Raw genomic sequence first — 17,141 nt, 5'->3', positions numbered from 1 at the left:
AATATATATGCAGGTAAAACACTCATACACATAATAATAAATTTAAATTACATTTATGTATTGTGTGAGCCTGTAGAGATCAGAGGACAACTTGTGGGAGCCAGTTTTCACCTTCCATCACGTGGGACCAAACCCAGGTTGTCAGGCATGGTGACAAGTGCCTGACCTGCTGAGTCACCTCATAAGCCTTGAAGACTCTTTAAAGGGGTCTTAATCTCATTAATAAAGGAGGAACTCTAATGGCCTCATCTCTTAAAGAATCCATTACCAAGTTGCCTCCTTCAAAACACAGTAGTAACTACCAGTAATTACGTAAGTCAATTTTATTAATACTTTACACATTTGAAGAAATGATTAACAAAACAAGTTTGTTGGCGTTTTTAAAGTCATACAAAAGGATATAATGGAAAAATATTATTTTTTTCAGATTTTTTATAAACAATTTCATTTGGATGTGGGAGCCAAGTTTATTAAATAAAAAATAAATTTTGAATGTCTTTGGAACCTAAAAATTTAAAAATAGCATGTAAAAATACTGTTTTGGGGTTCAAGGTTCAAATAAGTCATGGATTTTTTATTGTTGCTACTACAGACTTAAATGATGTTCTTGCATAGATTAGACACCAAGAGACTAAGCTGAGCATATAAACTAAAAATGGAAATGAATGAGCCAAAGTATCACATTATTAAACTGCTTAACAGGCAAGCTGTCAAAACTTCCTAGAAGGCAAGAAGCAGAGCTAATAAAGACTGGTCCTCCTCATCATCCTCAAAAACTCCTCCTCGTTAATCTCTCCATCCCCATCGCGATCTGCTTCATCGAGCATTTCCTGGAACACAAAAATGTAACATGAGAGACTGAAACTATTAAAAATATATAATAATGGAAATTCAACAGGAATTTTTTTGCTTTTACTGTGTAAATACAGCTAAGTTATATAAGCCATATAAAATTATTCACACATTGTAATTATAAAATAAACAATATTTACCTGCAATTCATCTTCTGTTAAGTTTTCCCCTAGTTCCTTGGCAACCCTCTTGATGTTATTTAGTGATATGCTGCCAGTAGCATCGTCATCAAATAATTTAAAAGCCTTCAGTATTTCTTCTTTCTCATCCTTTTCACTCTTTAGAAAATGCAATGTCATTGGTTAATTTTTTTATTTGTTCCATCAAGCTGGACTTAGTAGGTCTATTAATTCTAGAGCTGTATGTGCACATTTGTACCAGGAGGCTGAGTTCTCAGCCTATTGCCCTTGTAATAATTATTTCAACATACTCACACCTGCCCTTGAGGTACGTAAGACAGCAAGCTCCAAGAGCCAGGGGTATTCTCAGGAACAGTGGCAAAAGGAGGCACTCAGTGATTGCCAGCTCCAAGGCATGGTGTGTGTGCTCCTTCCATCTTGCCAGATGTCAGTATGTCCTGACAGAACCCTGTAGGGGGTAGCTGTTCCAGCTTTGACCTAGAAGTACTAGCCCCACGTAATTGTCACGCCTACCTATGACCTGCCCGTGAGGTGGGGCCAAGATGGGAACCCTTAAGACCCAAGATCCACAAGTGCTGGCTTCTTTTTGTTCCTGGTGATCCTGGATGCCGGATGGTAGACTGAGTGGAGTTGTCCAGAGAACCCTGCTGGGCTGCACCTCACCTCTCCCAGATCCTGTAACCTACCCCTTTACTTGTTGTAAGTTGTCCCCCAAAATAAACCTCCCTTTTAACTACATGGCGTTAATAATCCTCCAATAGAACCCTCTCTACAATCTTTACCACTCGGAAAACACGTGTTCTTGCTGTGCTATTCCATCCCACCCGCCCTTAAAGAACTAGTTCCAGTTCCTCCAAGAAATCCCAGTGCTCCCGCCCCAGACATGTACAAGGCTCTGACGTCATTTCTCTGACAAGGAGAGTGACTGTACCATTTTCACACTCATAATGGCAAAAAAGTCTTCAAAACAAATGGTGCCATTTCCTTCTTTGTCGATTTCCGCTATCATTTGTCTGATTTCTTCTTTCTTTGGCTCAAATCCTAAGGCCCGCATTGCAATCTGCAGCAGGAAGGGGATATATTTTAGTATGCCGTGATCTCACCTTGAACTTTTAAATTACTAATTAATGGCTTCTTTGTTCTCTAACACAATCAGAGCATACAGCTGATCTTACTGTGACCGAGTCCATAACCTTGATGATTCTGGGTCTTGACTTACCCATCAACCAAGGACACAACTAAAATGTTAAAAGATATTGTATTGTTGACTCGGGGCAGGTATACATACATACCTTTCAGAAGACTACGGTTATGGGCTGTGGGCAAGCCTAGAGTTAGAGCCCTGGGTTCTGTCCCCCCAAGCCACACACACACAGTAGTGTGGTTTTTCAAATGTCTTAGAAATAGTTTCAGAACCTTCAATTCTTTCACGTCTATGGTTCCAGAACTGTCAACATCGAATAAGTCGAAGGCCTCTTTTATTTCTTGTTTTTGGGCATCACTCAATTCAAGTTTCGCTGCTTTTTTCTTCCATTGGTCTAGAGTTGTTCGGTGGCTGGATGCCTGCAGTACGTACACATGTGGATGAAAACTATATAACCGGAGTGCACATGTTCAAGTATCCCATTTCCTCCTATAGAATGAGCTCATCCCCAAGCCCCTGTTAATGCTTTTGGTTACTAATATCTTTTTTTGTTTGTTTTGCCTTTTGAGACAGGGTCTCCCTATGGAGCCCAGACTGGCCTGGAACTCCTAGTCCTCCTGCCTCAGCCTCCCGAGTATGGTTATTCATCTCTTGATTGAAAGTGTGGTGTTCTTTTTTTCTTTTAGATTTTCCTTATAAAACTAACGCCTTTGAAGAGAGAAGCAACAAGGAAGACAGCGTAGAGCTGTGTGGTGTTGTATGAGAATGCAGTTAGTCCTGGGTTATCAGGAAAGTACTAACTTAAGGAATGTGTGTCTTTCATATACGTATCACAGTACATGCAGGGGTGGGAGTGGGGAATGTTTCCTAGAACACAATTATCCTCTCCCACTCTCCACTAGCAAGTGTCCTATTCTACAGGAGCACAAAAGAGAAAAAGCAGTTCTGGTGAACAGCTACTCCACAGATCTGGATGAGAACGTCTGGCTTAATGCGTGGAAGATGAAGGTCCTTTCTGCTGTTCGCTTCTCTCTGTCACCCAGCCGGGTCACAGAACCACTACAGATTCTTCTTCTCTCTGCAGGTGGAAGTGAGGAAGCCCTGGAGGTGACTGCGGATCTAAGTGGCCGGCTTTATATTAGTTATTGGCTGTGGTCGTCCCAGATCCTAGGGCAGCCATCTGAGTCTGCATTTTCTCAGCAAGAAGTCAGTGGTCCCTTAGCTGTGAGTGGCCTGAGTTGGTGGACCCCTGACCATCAGGACTGAGTCAGTGGCCCCTTCCCTTCAGTGAAAGAGTTGCTGGCCCTCTAATTATCAGTGGTTAACTAGGCGCCCCGCTTCCTGTCAGCGGCTGAGTTGATGACCCTCAGTTGCTAAGCAGGTGGTCCCCTTATCCTAAGTGGCTAATTAGGTAGCCCTCTTCAGTGAGTGAGTTGGTGGCCCCCTGACCCTCAGTGGCTCAGTCAGTGGTCCCTTCTCCTCTGCCGCTGAGTTGATGGCCCTCTGGCTGTCAGTGGCCCGCTGTCCCCTGGCTTAGTCACTAAGGGTAGCCAAGGATCCTGGCACGAGAGTCAGTAAATTGGCAACCACACTCGGGTCCCATAGCACTCACCATGTCTCCAACCCGCTTCCCCGCCCGAGCCCGCGTAGCGCAACAGCGGCCCTCCCAGTCCTAGCTGGCGCTCCAGGCGGGCCGTTGCTAAGGCCGCGCTCGGAGCGCAAGCCCGCCTACCAGCTTCCGTGATTGACGGCCATTGCGCCCAATGGGAAGAAAAGAGTGCTGGGACTGAGCGCAGGGCTGCCTGGGATTCCGCGATGTTTGGAGGGGCGCGCGGTGAGGAGAGTCGTGGGCCCCGTGGGCCGGAAGGGCAGGGAGGGTGGGGACGAGAGCAATGTCTCGCGGGTTCCACGCACTGGACCAACCGTCCTGCGGCCTTTCCACCTCAGAGCTGCTCGCGGGCCCGCGCTCGCCGGTGGGCGGGTGGGGGCGGGGGTGCTGGCCGGCGATGTCCTCGCGTGGACCCAGGGTGGCTTGAGCCAGGCTTTCTGCTCCTCACCTCGCAGACACACGTTGTAGTCCGTAAATCTTAGGCTCCTGGGGAATAGCCAAGTTTACCTTTGCATTAGAAGCCATTTTTCCTGTCTTAAGTTTTCCCAGTGGGAATGCAAATGATGCACATTCAAACCGTTTTGTGAATGAAGGAGTGCTAAGTCATTTTGCATCACTATGATTTAGGAATTTGGATATTCTAGATTTAAATTATTATTATTATTATTATCTTTTCCATATGTAGCTCTGGCTGTCCTGGAACTCACTAGGTAGAATAGTCTGGCTTTAAACTCAGAGATCCACCTGCCACTATGCCCAGCTTTAAAAAAAATAATGATAAGTGTTATTATGCTGTGCTGTGTTACCCATTAAGTGGCACTGTTTACCATTCGAGAAAAGCCAGGAGGCACAACAAAACCCACTGTAAGAGTTTATTAGGGAAAGGAGACAGGAGGCGGGTGCTTAGGCCTACGGGAAATGATGGTGCAGGGAGAGAGAGGAGGAAGGTCTGGGACCCTCTTTTTATGGATTTCACCGCAACGTGTGCATATGGGCGTACATAGCTACATCAGGCATGCTCATAGATTACATGACCACGCAGCACACGGATTACGTAGGACATAAGGCCCTGGGATGACAAAGCCTCTTGTTTGGCTACTAGACCATGTGCAGTCATGTAGCTGAGGGAGTGGCCAGGAATTCTATCAATAAGTTCGGATGCTAATTTCTAGACTTGGTTAGGATAATGCAGTCTTGAAAAGTGACTACTCCTATTCTGTACATAAAACTTTAATAATAGTTAGCAAGATAGTAAAGCCACACACAGTATTAAACTACCAAATTTATCCAGTGCACTCCACATATCATATACCACGGCAGCCACTGGTGAGCTTAAAAGAAACTTAGGAAAAAGTAAATGTTGATTTGGGGCAGTTAATCATTTAGTTACGTTTCAGGGTTTTTTTGTTTTGTTTTTTTGTTGTTGTTGTTGTTGTTTTTTTTTTTTTAGAGACAATTCTAATTATCATTTGAAGGAGGAACCCCCTTTAAAAGCAATTAAAGGGCCCCAACTAAGGGATCCAAAGGTATTGAAAGAGGAATACTAACAGTAACATCTCTTTGCTCCTTTAATGTTTGCTCAAATTTGGGGTAAGGTGGCACTTAACAACTATCTGTCAAATGCCTGTGCTCAAGGGTCAGGCAGTGGTCTAGATCCTTGGGCTAGCTAGAATTGTCATCTGGAAAATTGTTCAACAAAAAATGATGGCCTGTACAGAATAAACGTTCTATGCTCATTCTGCCAAGTTCCAGAGAATAAAAAGAAAGTGGAGCAGGTAAATAGTATTTAGCGTATGACAGGAAAAAAGATTTGTGGTTTGTAATAGGTTGACCAGGGTAGGCTTCCCTGAAAAGGAAATTTGGGGAAATATTTAAAGATAGTTAAGTCAGTAGATTTCCTAGGGAAGAGCATTCCAGAAAGAGGGACATGTAGAAATACTGAGGTAGGGAGCATGCCTTGCATATTCTGAAAGTACCAAGGAGGCCTGAGCAAAGCAGACTAGACAAGTCAGAAAGGAAGAAGCGTGGATTTTAGTGCTGTGTGAGGACATGGCCTTTACTTGGAGTGAGTTAGGGAGACTAAGATTCTGAGCATAGAAATGAAAGGGTGGGAACTTTCTCTGCCACACAAAGGAGTGAAGACTTCCTGAGAAGCTTCTACACAGTGGAGTATTGTGGTGAGATTATGGTGTAAGGTCGAGACTGGAGGCGAACAAACTTGGTTCTGATGATGAAAATTCTAGGTTTACCCATCAAGAAATAAAATATAACCCCTGAAAGCATGTCTGAGTGTTCTAACCTGAATATTTAGCCAAGACGAGTTACAATCTTTAGAAAGAAAACTTCTAAAGTCAACCTCCCAGTTAAATGATCTGACTCTGCCTTCCAATTACAGATTGAAAATTAAGGAAACATTAATCTGACAAGTAATGACATTGACCTGTTTGTGGGAGACATCATTGCTGGGCACTGTAGAACGAAAATGCTAAGAACAGTTACCAGAGGTATTTAATCACTTCTGAAATTACCCTTTTTTCCATCCTCTTCACTGTCTTTTTTATACCCATCCTCTTAGAAAATGAGGCATTCTTATTTTGAGTTTGTATTAGTGATTAGCCCCGTTCAACCTCTTCGAAACCATTTAGAAATTCTTCCGATGTTAGGGAAGCTGAAACAATCTTTCAGTTATTACTTAAACTTGAAATAGATTCTTCAAATGCTAAAAGATCTCTTTGAGAATTAATTTTGTTATCTGTTATATATGACTTTTTCCTTATAGATGGTTGAAATCCATCCTTTGGAAAAACCTTTTGTAACATAATTCAATACAGACTGAATGTGAGATATCTATGGGTTTTTCCTGTTATTCTAGGTTATTTTCCACTCAGAGTGGTGTCTTATTTAATCATGAACTAGAAAGGAGACCATAGCAGAACTCTTATCACAACCCTCATGCCCGTAAAAGACATGGACATCTGCAAGTCAAGGGTCTCAACAGGCAGAGGGTTTTTAACCACCAAGAGCATGAGCAATAGCATCAACAAATAAATGTTAAATTTTACCAAAATTGTAAATTTTTATGAGTCAAACTGTATTATCAAAACAGAAAAGACTTCCTATAGAACAATAGGTTGTACTTGCAAATCAAATAAGGTAGCTCCCTCCTTGTCCTTAGGAGAATGATTTAAGACTCCACTATGGAAACTAAAGTCCACACATATATAAGTGCTTTACATAAAATGGTGGAGTATTTAAATCTAGCCTACACACATACTTAGGTATATAGTATTCTTAAAATGGGTTAATAGTTGTTATAATACATTGCTTAAGGAACGAGGATAGAATATATGTTACATGTTCGAAACAGATATAGTTTGTTTTTGTGTTTTTCAAGTATTGTCTTTGCAGCGGTTGATTGGGTGAGGTTGGCTGTTGTTTCATAAGGATTTACTATCTGACGTGTGTAAAGAATTCTTACAACTCAACAACACAAACCTTTAATAACCCACCTGCTGTGGATATCACTCTGTATAAATAAAACACTGATTGGCCAGTAGCCAGGCAGGAAGTATAGGCGGGACTAGCAGAGAGGAGAGAAGAAAAGGAGAGGAAGGTAGAGGAAAGGAGACATCAGCTGCCATTCAGGGAGCATCATGTAGAGGCAACAGGTAAAGCCACGGAAGACATGGCAACATATAGATTAACAGAAATGGGCTTAGTATAAGAGTACGAGCTAGACAATGGTAGGCCTGAGCTAGTGGCCGAGCAGTTTAAATAATATATGAGTCGGTGTGTGTATTTTATAAGTGGGCTCTGGAACTGGCGGGGCTTGGCGGGAGCTGGAGAGAAATTCTCAAGCTACACCCACCCTTAAAATAGACAGAAAACTTCAATAGGCATTTCTTCAAAGAAGATAAATAAATTTCCAGTAGGCCCATGAAAAGATGTTTAATATCATTAGTAATTAGAAAAATGGAAGTCAAAACCATGATGAGCTATCTTTTCACATCTGCTAGGGTATTTATAGTTTTGCAAAAGCAAAACAAAGTTGTTGAATGTACTAGTGACTGAATAGTGCAAATACACACACACACACACACACACACACACACACACACACACACACACACTTCATATCCATCCAGAATGTGATTTTATTTGAAAGTAGTCTTTGTAGATGCAATTAGTTAAGATGAAGTCATACTGGATTAGGGTAGGCTGTAAGTTGATGTTGTAATTAACAAACAGGACAGTTGAAACAGGCAAAGACTAATGTTACGTAACTAAAAGCCAAAGAATGTCAGGAGTAACTAGGAGTTGGAAGAGGGGATCCTTCCCTAGAGTCCTGAGAGGAAGCACTGCCCTGCAACATCATCATCTCCAGAGTCTGAATGTGTATTGTTTTAGCATCCTGACAGTTGTAATTTTGAGTAGCAGCCCTGGAAAACTAATGCAGTAAGAATGTGGAGAAATCAAAACCTTTGTTCATTGCTACTAGCAATGCTCCACTGTTTGGGAAAACATCTGGGCAGTTCCCTAAGCTAAACATAGAATTACCATATGGCCCAGGAACTTCATGTCTAGATTTATAGCTAAAAGATTTGGAAGCAGATTCAAAAATATACTTGTACAGAAATGTTCACAGTAGCACAGACAAACAAACAAACAAACAAGCAAGCACAGTAGCTAAAAAGTAGAAACAGCCCAAATGTCTAGCAATGGATAAATAGATATATAAAGCATGGTACCTACCAAGGAATATTACTCCACTATGAAAAGCAGTGAATTATTGTTAATTAATACATGTGGAAGAACCCCCAAAATAATCTAAATAAAATGCACATATTTCATGATTCCATTGATATGAAATACCAAGAATAGGTCAAAACAGACTGAAAGCAAATTAGCAATTACCAATTACAGAAGGAAACATAGAGTAACTGCTTAGTAGCTTCCAGGTTTTCTTTTGTGGTTGTTAAATCTTTTGGAGCAAGGTAGAGGTGGTAGTTTGGATAACATTGTGAAAGTACTAAATCTAAATTGTACTAAATCAAGATTAGTAGCTTTACAAGGTAAGTAAGATGGAATCAGAGAGAGGCAGAGGATTTGAAGATGTGCTAGATGGAGTGATTGAAACCATTCATAAATAGAGTCAAGAGTTTAGTAGGGAGATGGTGATAACAGGAGAATGAGGAGAAAGAGAAAAAGTAAGACCAGATAGATAGATGTAAGACATGAACCTAATGATCATTCAAATTTGTTGAGTCCTAGAGTATGTTTTAATATTATGTTTTGATGTTAGCAAGGAATATGTATTGTAAGTGTTCATTATGTAAGATTGAAATTTTCATTTAAAAAAAAGGACTTGAGCCGGGCGGTGGTGGCGCACGCCTTTAATCCCAGCACTCGGGAGGCAGAGCCAGGCGGATCTCTGCGAGTTCGAGGCCAGCCTGGGCTACCAAGTGAGCTCCAGGAAAGGCGCAAAGCTACGCAGAGAAACCCTGTCTCGAAAAACCAAAAAAAAAAAAAAAGGACTTGAGACAGAGTTCATGTAGTGCCTTAATTATTGCTGGGCCTGCCCATCCTTTCTACCTTAGTTAGTCCTTGAAAGTCTGTAAGACGCTATTCTGGAGGAATTGTACTTTCACAGATGAATGTAGCTAGTTCAGAAACAAATTTACTGGAGTTATGGTCTTTATTAGAACAAGATTCTGATTAAAATATTCATAGAATCATAAAGTCATATAGTATTCACATCTTCAGTCTCACCTAGTGGAGTTCACACCTCCCAAGGCAGTAGTTTTAGTATAGATGGTTTTTCAGTTAGAAAGTACCATTATTAGCCATGTGGTGGTACACACCTTTAATCCTAGCTTTAATCCCAGCACTCAGGAGGCAGAGGTAGGCAGATCTCTGTAAATTCAAGGCCATCCTGGTCTTCAGAGTGAGTTCCAAGACAGCCAGGGCTACACAGAGAAACCTAGTCTCAAAAAATAAAAACAAAAAAACAAAAAGAAGAAGAAGAAAGAAAGTACCATTGTTTAAAAGCTTTTTAGTTGAATAGTCTTTCTCATGGTGGTATTCATTTTGGATGTGACTTCTAAAGTATTAGCTTGAATAATTTCAATTGCCCTTGGATCTCTCTTTAAATAACACCCTTTTTCCTTCATCATGTAATCATTACTCAAATCTTTCTCCCCATTGTCCATGTTTCTGAGAAGATTAAGTGGCTACTCTCCTTTCAGTCTGGTACTTAGCTAGTCAGTCCAAACTTACCAGAATGAAAATATATCTGAACACACATAAAACTGTATGCTAGGCACTGTCCTGAGCACTGTACTCCTCAGAGTAGCTGTGAAGTAGCTTCTGTGATTAGTCTCATTTTCCAGATGTCTATACTGAAGGGCTATCCACTTAGCCACCTAATTAACAGTAGAGCAAAGTTCAAGCCTAGGCCTCTAGACTCAGAAGTACAAACTTTGAAACACTACATCAAGTGATTTTTTTAATCTTAACACAAGTGGTTTCCATTATAGGATAAAGCTTAAGTTTTTTGGCACAGCATGAAATGTCCTCATAGTCCAACTCCTCTACTGGAGCCTTAGGTCCTTCAGCTCCTTGCCATGTATGCTATTCCTGCAATACCAGGCTTCTTGTATAGCTCCTAGTTCACAGTGCTTTCTTCCTTTTCTCTCTTTCTTCCTTCTCTCCCCGTCCTTCCTTCCTTCCTTCCTTCCTTCCTTCCTTCCTTCCTTCCTTCCTTCCTTCCTTCCTTCCTTCCTTCCTCCCTCCCTCCCTCCCTCCCTCCTTCTCTCCCTCCCTCTCTTACTTCCTTTCTTTTTAACATATTTGTACATTCACTACCACCCCCTTCAGCTTGCTGGCTCAGCTTGCACAGTTACCCTGTAGATGACATGATGGAACACACCTGTAATTCTAGCACTCTTGAGATGGAGACAGTGATCACAGATTTAAGACCATCCTGAGGTATTTGGAAAGACCCTGTCTCAAAAAGTCACAGCACAAATATGTTTCTAGTCTCGTTCTGCAGATTGCCTTCTGGAAACCTTGCTTGTTGCCTTGTATTCCTCTCCATTTCCTCTGCCATTTGGAGTGGTCAACCCTCTCTACACCACCCTGTCCCCCACACCCTTATGTTACTCTTCTGCATCACCACACTGATCACATTAGTTGAAACTATATCCAGAAGTGTGAGCTGTTTTTTCTTCACTTTATGTAGCACTTATCATCAATCACTCAGTAAAGTTTCAAGTGTTTGTTTATTTGCAGATAATTATTCGTAGTGATGGCTTACAGAGTCGTAAACAAAAGAAGGCATGTGGGACTACAACAGCTTTCATCATTTGCACAAACAGGAAGAAGTTTCCTAGGCCCAGTAAAAGCCTCCAAGTTTATTACAGATGCAGAGTGTCATGAAAGTATGTTAATCAGCTCAACAGTCAGGCTTCTCGAAGGTCTGGATTTAACCTGTGCAGTTGGGCAGCTTCTCAACGAAGCAGTTCAAGCACAGAATGGCACATACAGAATTGGAACCAGCACTCTTTTGTTTCTTGTTGGTGCATGGAGCAGTGCTGTTGAAGAATGTCTCCATCTGGGTGTTCCCACTCCAGCAATAGTTTCAGTAATGTCCGAAGGCTTGAACTCTTGCATTGAAGCAGTAGTTTCCCTTCAAGTACCCATATACAATGTATTTGACCACATGGACAACACAAGTACAGTTTACAAACTTGAAACAGTTGATGTCAGCTTGTGTCCTTTTCTCCAAGTCCCTTCAGATCCTGGGTCCTTACAGGAAAAGCATGATTTCAAAGATGCTGCATCTCAGTTATTGTCTGTTTACAGTCTTTCTGGGAGACATGTACAATCACCCAAACTCTTCAAAACTCAGGCTAAGGTTGAAACGGAAAAAAACACACCACGAGCTCTGCAACACAGCCGGTATACAGACTCTTTCTGCAGGAAGTCAGCATTAACTCACAGTAGGCATTTTAGTAGGACAGAGCATAGCCCCTGGATAAGCAGACCTGATGGATTTCTAGAACAGTGCGGATCGACTCCCAAAACTTGGAGATGCAGTGATCTGGTGGAGTTAGCAGTTGGCTTGAGCCACGGAGACGGCAGCAGCATGGCCTTGGCAGAGGCAGCTGTGAGGCTGCAGTGGCAGAGTGTGCGTCTGCAGCAAGTCAACTCCGTGGCACCGTTTGTGTTCGACCTCTCAAGACTCCTCACTTGCTGTCTCCCCGGCTTACCTGAAACTTCTTCTTGTGTTTGTTCAGGATATGTCACTGCTGTACCCACGTCTAGTAGTGCTCTGATAAAGGAATTGCAGGATCAGCCTTTCCGAGTGATTCTCATCGAGGGTGACCTCACACAGAGTTACCGCCACCTGGGATTCAATAAGTCTGGAAATAGGAAGACCGAGTTAGATAGTGGGAAGCTTCCAGGAGACAGTGCAGAAGAACTGTGGACAAAGAGTGTGATGCAGGTGTTAGTCCAGTTCGATGTGAACCTCGTCCTGGCACAAGGAAATGTATCTGAACATCTGACTGAAAAATGCGCGCACAGCAAGCGACTGGTAATGGGGTCAGTGAGTGGCAATGTGTTGCGAGCGTTTGCAGAGGCCACGAGAGCAGTGCCTGTAGCCTACGTTACCCAAGTGAATGAAGACTGTGTGGGCAGTGGGGTCTCTGTGACCTTCTGGACGAGTCCTCATGATACAGACAGGAACGACAGAATGGCAATCTTGTTAAAAACAGAAGGAATTAATTTGGTTACAGCAGTACTCACTTGCCCAGTAAGTGCTCAGATGGAAACCAAGGAAGACAGGTTCTGGTCCTGTGTACATCGTTTATATCATGCCCTAAAAGAGGAGAAGGTCTTCCTTGGAGGTGGTGCTGTTGAATTTTTATGTCTTAGCCATCTTCAAATTCTTGCCGAGCAATCTATAAATAAAGAAAGTCATGCTTGTTCAGGATGGCTTCCTGATTCTTCCTCTTGGATGGCCTCATCTCTGTCAGTCTACAGACCTACTGTGTTGAAGTGCTTGGCAAGTGGGTGGCATGAATACCTGTCTGCTGTCATGTCTAACACTGCCACTCACCCATCAGCAGTGGAAGCCAGCACGTTCATTCAACATCATGTACAAAATGCCACCAACTCTGGCTCTCCTTCATCTTACATCTTGAGTAAATATAGTCAACTAAGTGGTGGAGTTTTTCATTCAGGTGTTTCAGATAACCTGGCGCTAGTTCCCAGAGTTTATGATACTGTTACACCAAAGACTGAAGCGTGGCGCCGAGCATTGGATTTAGTACTCTTAGTGCTTCAGACTGACAGTGAAATCATAACTGGACTTGTACACACACAGATAAATTCACAGGAATTAGATGGAGTTTTATTTTTGTAGGGTTAGCCAAATCTTTGGAAAATAAGCTGTATCATATTAATAAATTTTAAGATTTTGTGTGTGTGTGTGTGTGTGTGTGTGTGTGTGTGTGTGTGTGTGTGTGTGCATGCACACACACCCAAGGAGGCCAGAAGAGGGCACCACATGCCCTGGAGCTGTAGTTAATGGGTTTATAAGATGCCCAACATGGATGCTGGGAACCCAACTATGCAAATGCAGCAAGCACTCTTAACCTTATATCCATTTTTCCAGCCCTAATAAATTTTTATAGTCAAATCGTAGTGTCTACATTACTAGCAGTTACCAAGAATGAAATAGTTGATGTCTATCAATAACTGTAGTTCTGAATTTTACCCTATTTATAAGCTCACAAATTAGCCTGTTATTGTATCACAGATGCTATAAGATACACCTGGATCAGAGGCAGAGAGCTTTTGCTCTACAGCAGAATCTGCATTCAGATTGTTGTGTAGATTTTGATAATTCCTTGGCCTCTCTGTCCCACAAGAGCAGCACAGAGGGCCAATGCCAAGACCTGAAACAATGGGTGTTCTCGTGTAAGATGAACACTGAACTTGTGATGTTTACTGCTTAAGCAGAAACAAACCCACTTATTTGTCAAACAGGAGTGATTACATCCTTCAACATTGCTTAAGTCAAACCAGACATGGACTAGATAAAGATTGGTCAAGCCTTCTATTCTCTGCATCTATAAGTATAGAGATGCTCTCTCAGTTACTTTTATATTGGTGTAATAAGACTGTGACCAAGGCAACTTATAGAAGAGTTTAATTTGGATTTATGGGTTCAGAGGGTTGGAGCCCATGATAGCAGAGCAAAGGTAGGTGGCAGTAACATCTGAGAAGCTTACATCTTGATCCACCAGTAGGAGGTGGGTGGTTGGGATGGAAATAATGCAAGTCTTGAAACCTCAAAGACCTCACCCAATGTAACACACCTTCTCCATTAAGGCCACACCTAGTCCATCCCAAATAGTTCCATCATGTCTGCCTTCTTTCCGTTATTTAAGCACATCTTTAGAGGATTGTCTTGGTCCTTTCTTTTGTCTTTCTCTTTCAATCCTTACAACCAGTATAACCACTATTAACATTTAGGGATGTTTTTCCAAGGCCTCTTAAATGTGTGTGTCTGTGTAAATATGTTTTGACCCCAAAGGGGCATCACTGAACGTAACACCAAATTATCTACTTCTGTAGATTAATCTATTCAGTATCTTACCTAATATTCTTAAGAAGAGGTCAGTGGTGTCACCATCACTTCTACACTGTGACTCACCACCACCTGTTTGTGTGGGGCTCTTCTCCACCTTACAGCTAGTCCTGGTTTGGAAGATGGTAATGAGTCTTTTTCTGTCCTGACAGCCAACTCCCAAATAATGACAGGGAGACTTCTTATTAATTATGAAAGCTCAGCCTATAGCTTAGGCTTGTTCTGAACTAGCTCTTATAACTTAAATTAACCCATTTATATTAGTCTACGTTCTATCATTTGCTGTTACCTCTCTTCCATCTTGTACCTCCTGTTTCCATGTCCTCTGGCTTCTCCTGCGCCCTTTTCTCCTCCTCCTTTTCTCTCCCTGGAAATCCCACTAATACCTCCTGCCTAACTATTGGCCGTTCAGCTTTTTATTACACTAATCACACCTAATACAGCCTCACACAGTGTACAAATATCCCACGACAGAAGATGAAGAATGACAGTCTCATAAAGGCTGTTAATTCTCCCAAGCTTGTGTATACGTAACCCATCTGGACTTGTATCTTGATAGACTATATTTTTCTAAGTACTTACCCACAGTATTAAGTTTCCGTTGTTCATTCAGATAATTCTTAGCAATGAGAAAGGCATGCTGAAGGCATGGAAGAGCTCTCATTCTCATTTCTGTTCTAGCTGGGGTATCAGGGTTCGGCTTTTTATTTTTTGGCTACCACAAATGCAGTGCAGCACAAAACACATGCATCATGTTGATGAAAAGGTTAACACAGCAGAAACATGAAGGCAGCATCCATTTCCAAAAGGCCCTTCCTGTGTTGCACCCAGTTACACTCCTAAAGCCCCACTTAGAACACTTGAGTCCATTGGTCAGTCAGCACTCTGCTCTACAAAAAGACTAGTGAGGCCTTCTTTTCTTTGACCTGTAGGTGGCAGACTTTCTCTCCCGTGGTCCCCAAATATGCACATTATGTTTAAAACCTTCAAAATGGAAGGAGATTGTTTCCGAGCAGGGTAGCACCAGTCTGCGGGGCATTTGCTGCACAGGGGCCTCTGTGGACAGTTCTTTCTTTGTTCCCTGCCCTGGAGCCTTCCTCTGCTGTTGCCAAGTGTTGGCTTGGGAAAGCTGTTCAAGTTCTCTCAAACTGCTCCCAGGCTTTTAAATGACAGTTGAATGGCATCACTCTTGCTATAATCTCCAGCGCTGATGGTGGTGATTTAGAGTTAGAGTAAAGCTCATTTAAAGGAAAAAAATAGAGCATTTTTTCCCTGAGATAAAGCCAGACCTGAAAATATGAGTGAACTTAATGCTAGTAAATTTGGAGGCTAGGAACTGAACTTGGGTCCTGGAAGAGCCAGAAGTGCTCTTAACTGTGGAGCCGTATCTGCCCCTCCAGCAGGTATTTGATAATTGCATGATATATTCTTTACCATAAAATGGGATTTTGTGTTAAATGGTTTTAGCTAGTTGTGGGGTAATGTATGCTTTCTGAGCATGGTTAGGCAGAGCTCAATTATGATGTTTAGCAGGCTAGATGTTTAAATGCATGCAAAGCTTCCAGTTACCATAGTTTGTTGAGATGTAACCCACTGTAAGTTAAGGACATCCATACTGTGTAAAGAACTAAAGCTTCCCCTTGGCTGTTGTCTCCCATAGTGGCAAATGACAGGAATATTTCCTAAGGACAGAATGCCAGCTCTGACTTCCACGTAATGTTTGTATTTGTCAAAATGTGAAGTTGTGCATATTAGACTGCAACACATCATTTAGTCTATTTCAGACTATTCTGACGTTTGTTGGCCATTTCTGAATTGTTTTTCTTTTTCCACCGTTCTTGGTAATTGCATTAGAAAAATTTCCAGTGTGTTTATCTGGTGTTGTGAAGACGATTCCTTATACACTGTCTATGAATTAAAGAAGACTGGGAATTTCCTGACCTGTTAACAGCATTGAGCAGTGTGGTTTGATGCCCAGAAACGGGTAGAACTGTTTCCTGTGCTGACCTTTTGAGCAGGAGGTGGGAAACTAATATGTTTCCACTTTGGAATAAATGTCAAATTAGAACTAAGACAAGTTAGGTGCAGTAGTACAATTCCAGCCCTCAAGAGGCTGAGGCAGGAGGATCACATGGGATACATGGAAAGATCTTGTCTCCAAGGGGGAAAAAAGGAACCAATATAATACATTTTTCTTTATCTCTTAATCAAATAATCACAGGTTTCCTAGAACCTGGCCCAGGAGGAGGCTCCAGTTCAAGGGTCAGGTTCTAGGTCTGGGACCTGAAGGTTGACAGATGCTGTCCCACCAGATTCTTCTTCTGAAACACTAGGGAGGAAATACATACCATTGATTGGGGCGTTGTTTGTTTTTAGGACAGGACATTGGGTATCCTGGGCTTTTCAAACTTGATGAGTAGGTAAGGATGACCTTAAACTAGTTTTCCTGTCTCTGCCTCCCCATGCTGGGATTGTAGGGCTACACCACTAAGTCCAGTTGGTGCTCTACTGCCAGATAAGCTCTCTGCCAACTGAGCCACATCCCTAGCCTCACAGCAATATTTTCTTTCCATGGCTACTACTAGTGTGTAACTAAAAGAAAAAAGCAAAAAACCATCCAAACAAACAAACAACCCAGGCGTTGTGTTTGGAAACACAGTTAGGAAAACCTTGGCTGTGCTCCTCAGGCTGCTTTGAAACATGCTGGCTGCTGACAGTGTGTGGAGGGCACCAGCCTCA

At 42.1% G+C, this 17,141-nt stretch overlaps 2 protein-coding genes across 4 annotated transcripts; one reads left to right on the top strand and one right to left on the bottom strand.

The window, feature by feature from the left end:
- Positions 1-308: 308 nt before the first annotated feature.
- LOC102917074 (centrin-4) lies at positions 309-3,854 on the bottom strand. Its single transcript, XM_006991821.4, has 5 exons — positions 3,749-3,854; positions 2,409-2,555; positions 1,924-2,052; positions 993-1,130; positions 309-830 (listed from the first exon to the last, which is right to left on the bottom strand). Exons 1-5 carry the CDS (start codon positions 3,749-3,751, stop codon positions 741-743), a joined length of 507 nt encoding a protein of 168 aa, XP_006991883.1. The 5' UTR covers positions 3,752-3,854; the 3' UTR covers positions 309-740.
- Positions 3,855-3,900: 46 nt separating this feature from the next.
- On the top strand, positions 3,901-13,225 carry Bbs12 (Bardet-Biedl syndrome 12). Of its 3 annotated transcripts, none has more exons than XM_006991820.4 (3): positions 3,911-3,970; positions 6,141-6,249; positions 11,036-13,225. In XM_006991820.4, exon 3 carries the CDS (start codon positions 11,052-11,054, stop codon positions 13,170-13,172), a length of 2,121 nt encoding a protein of 706 aa, XP_006991882.1. In that variant the 5' UTR covers positions 3,911-3,970; positions 6,141-6,249; positions 11,036-11,051; the 3' UTR covers positions 13,173-13,225. The 3 variants fall into 3 exon arrangements, 2 of the variants coding, with proteins under 2 accessions (XP_042134948.1, XP_006991882.1); XR_013051978.1 differs by lacking the exon at positions 3,911-3,970 and adding an exon at positions 4,116-5,520; XM_042279014.2 differs by lacking the exon at positions 6,141-6,249 and having other exon boundaries at positions 3,901-3,970.
- The last annotated feature ends 3,916 nt before the right edge of the window (positions 13,226-17,141 follow it).

This window comes from Peromyscus maniculatus, chromosome 6 (genome assembly GCF_049852395.1).
Source record: "Peromyscus maniculatus bairdii isolate BWxNUB_F1_BW_parent chromosome 6, HU_Pman_BW_mat_3.1, whole genome shotgun sequence".
NCBI classification, from domain to species: Eukaryota; Metazoa; Chordata; class Mammalia; order Rodentia; family Cricetidae; genus Peromyscus; species Peromyscus maniculatus.
Note: the sequence above shows the minus strand (reverse complement) of the source record. Positions and strands in the feature narration are given on the sequence as shown.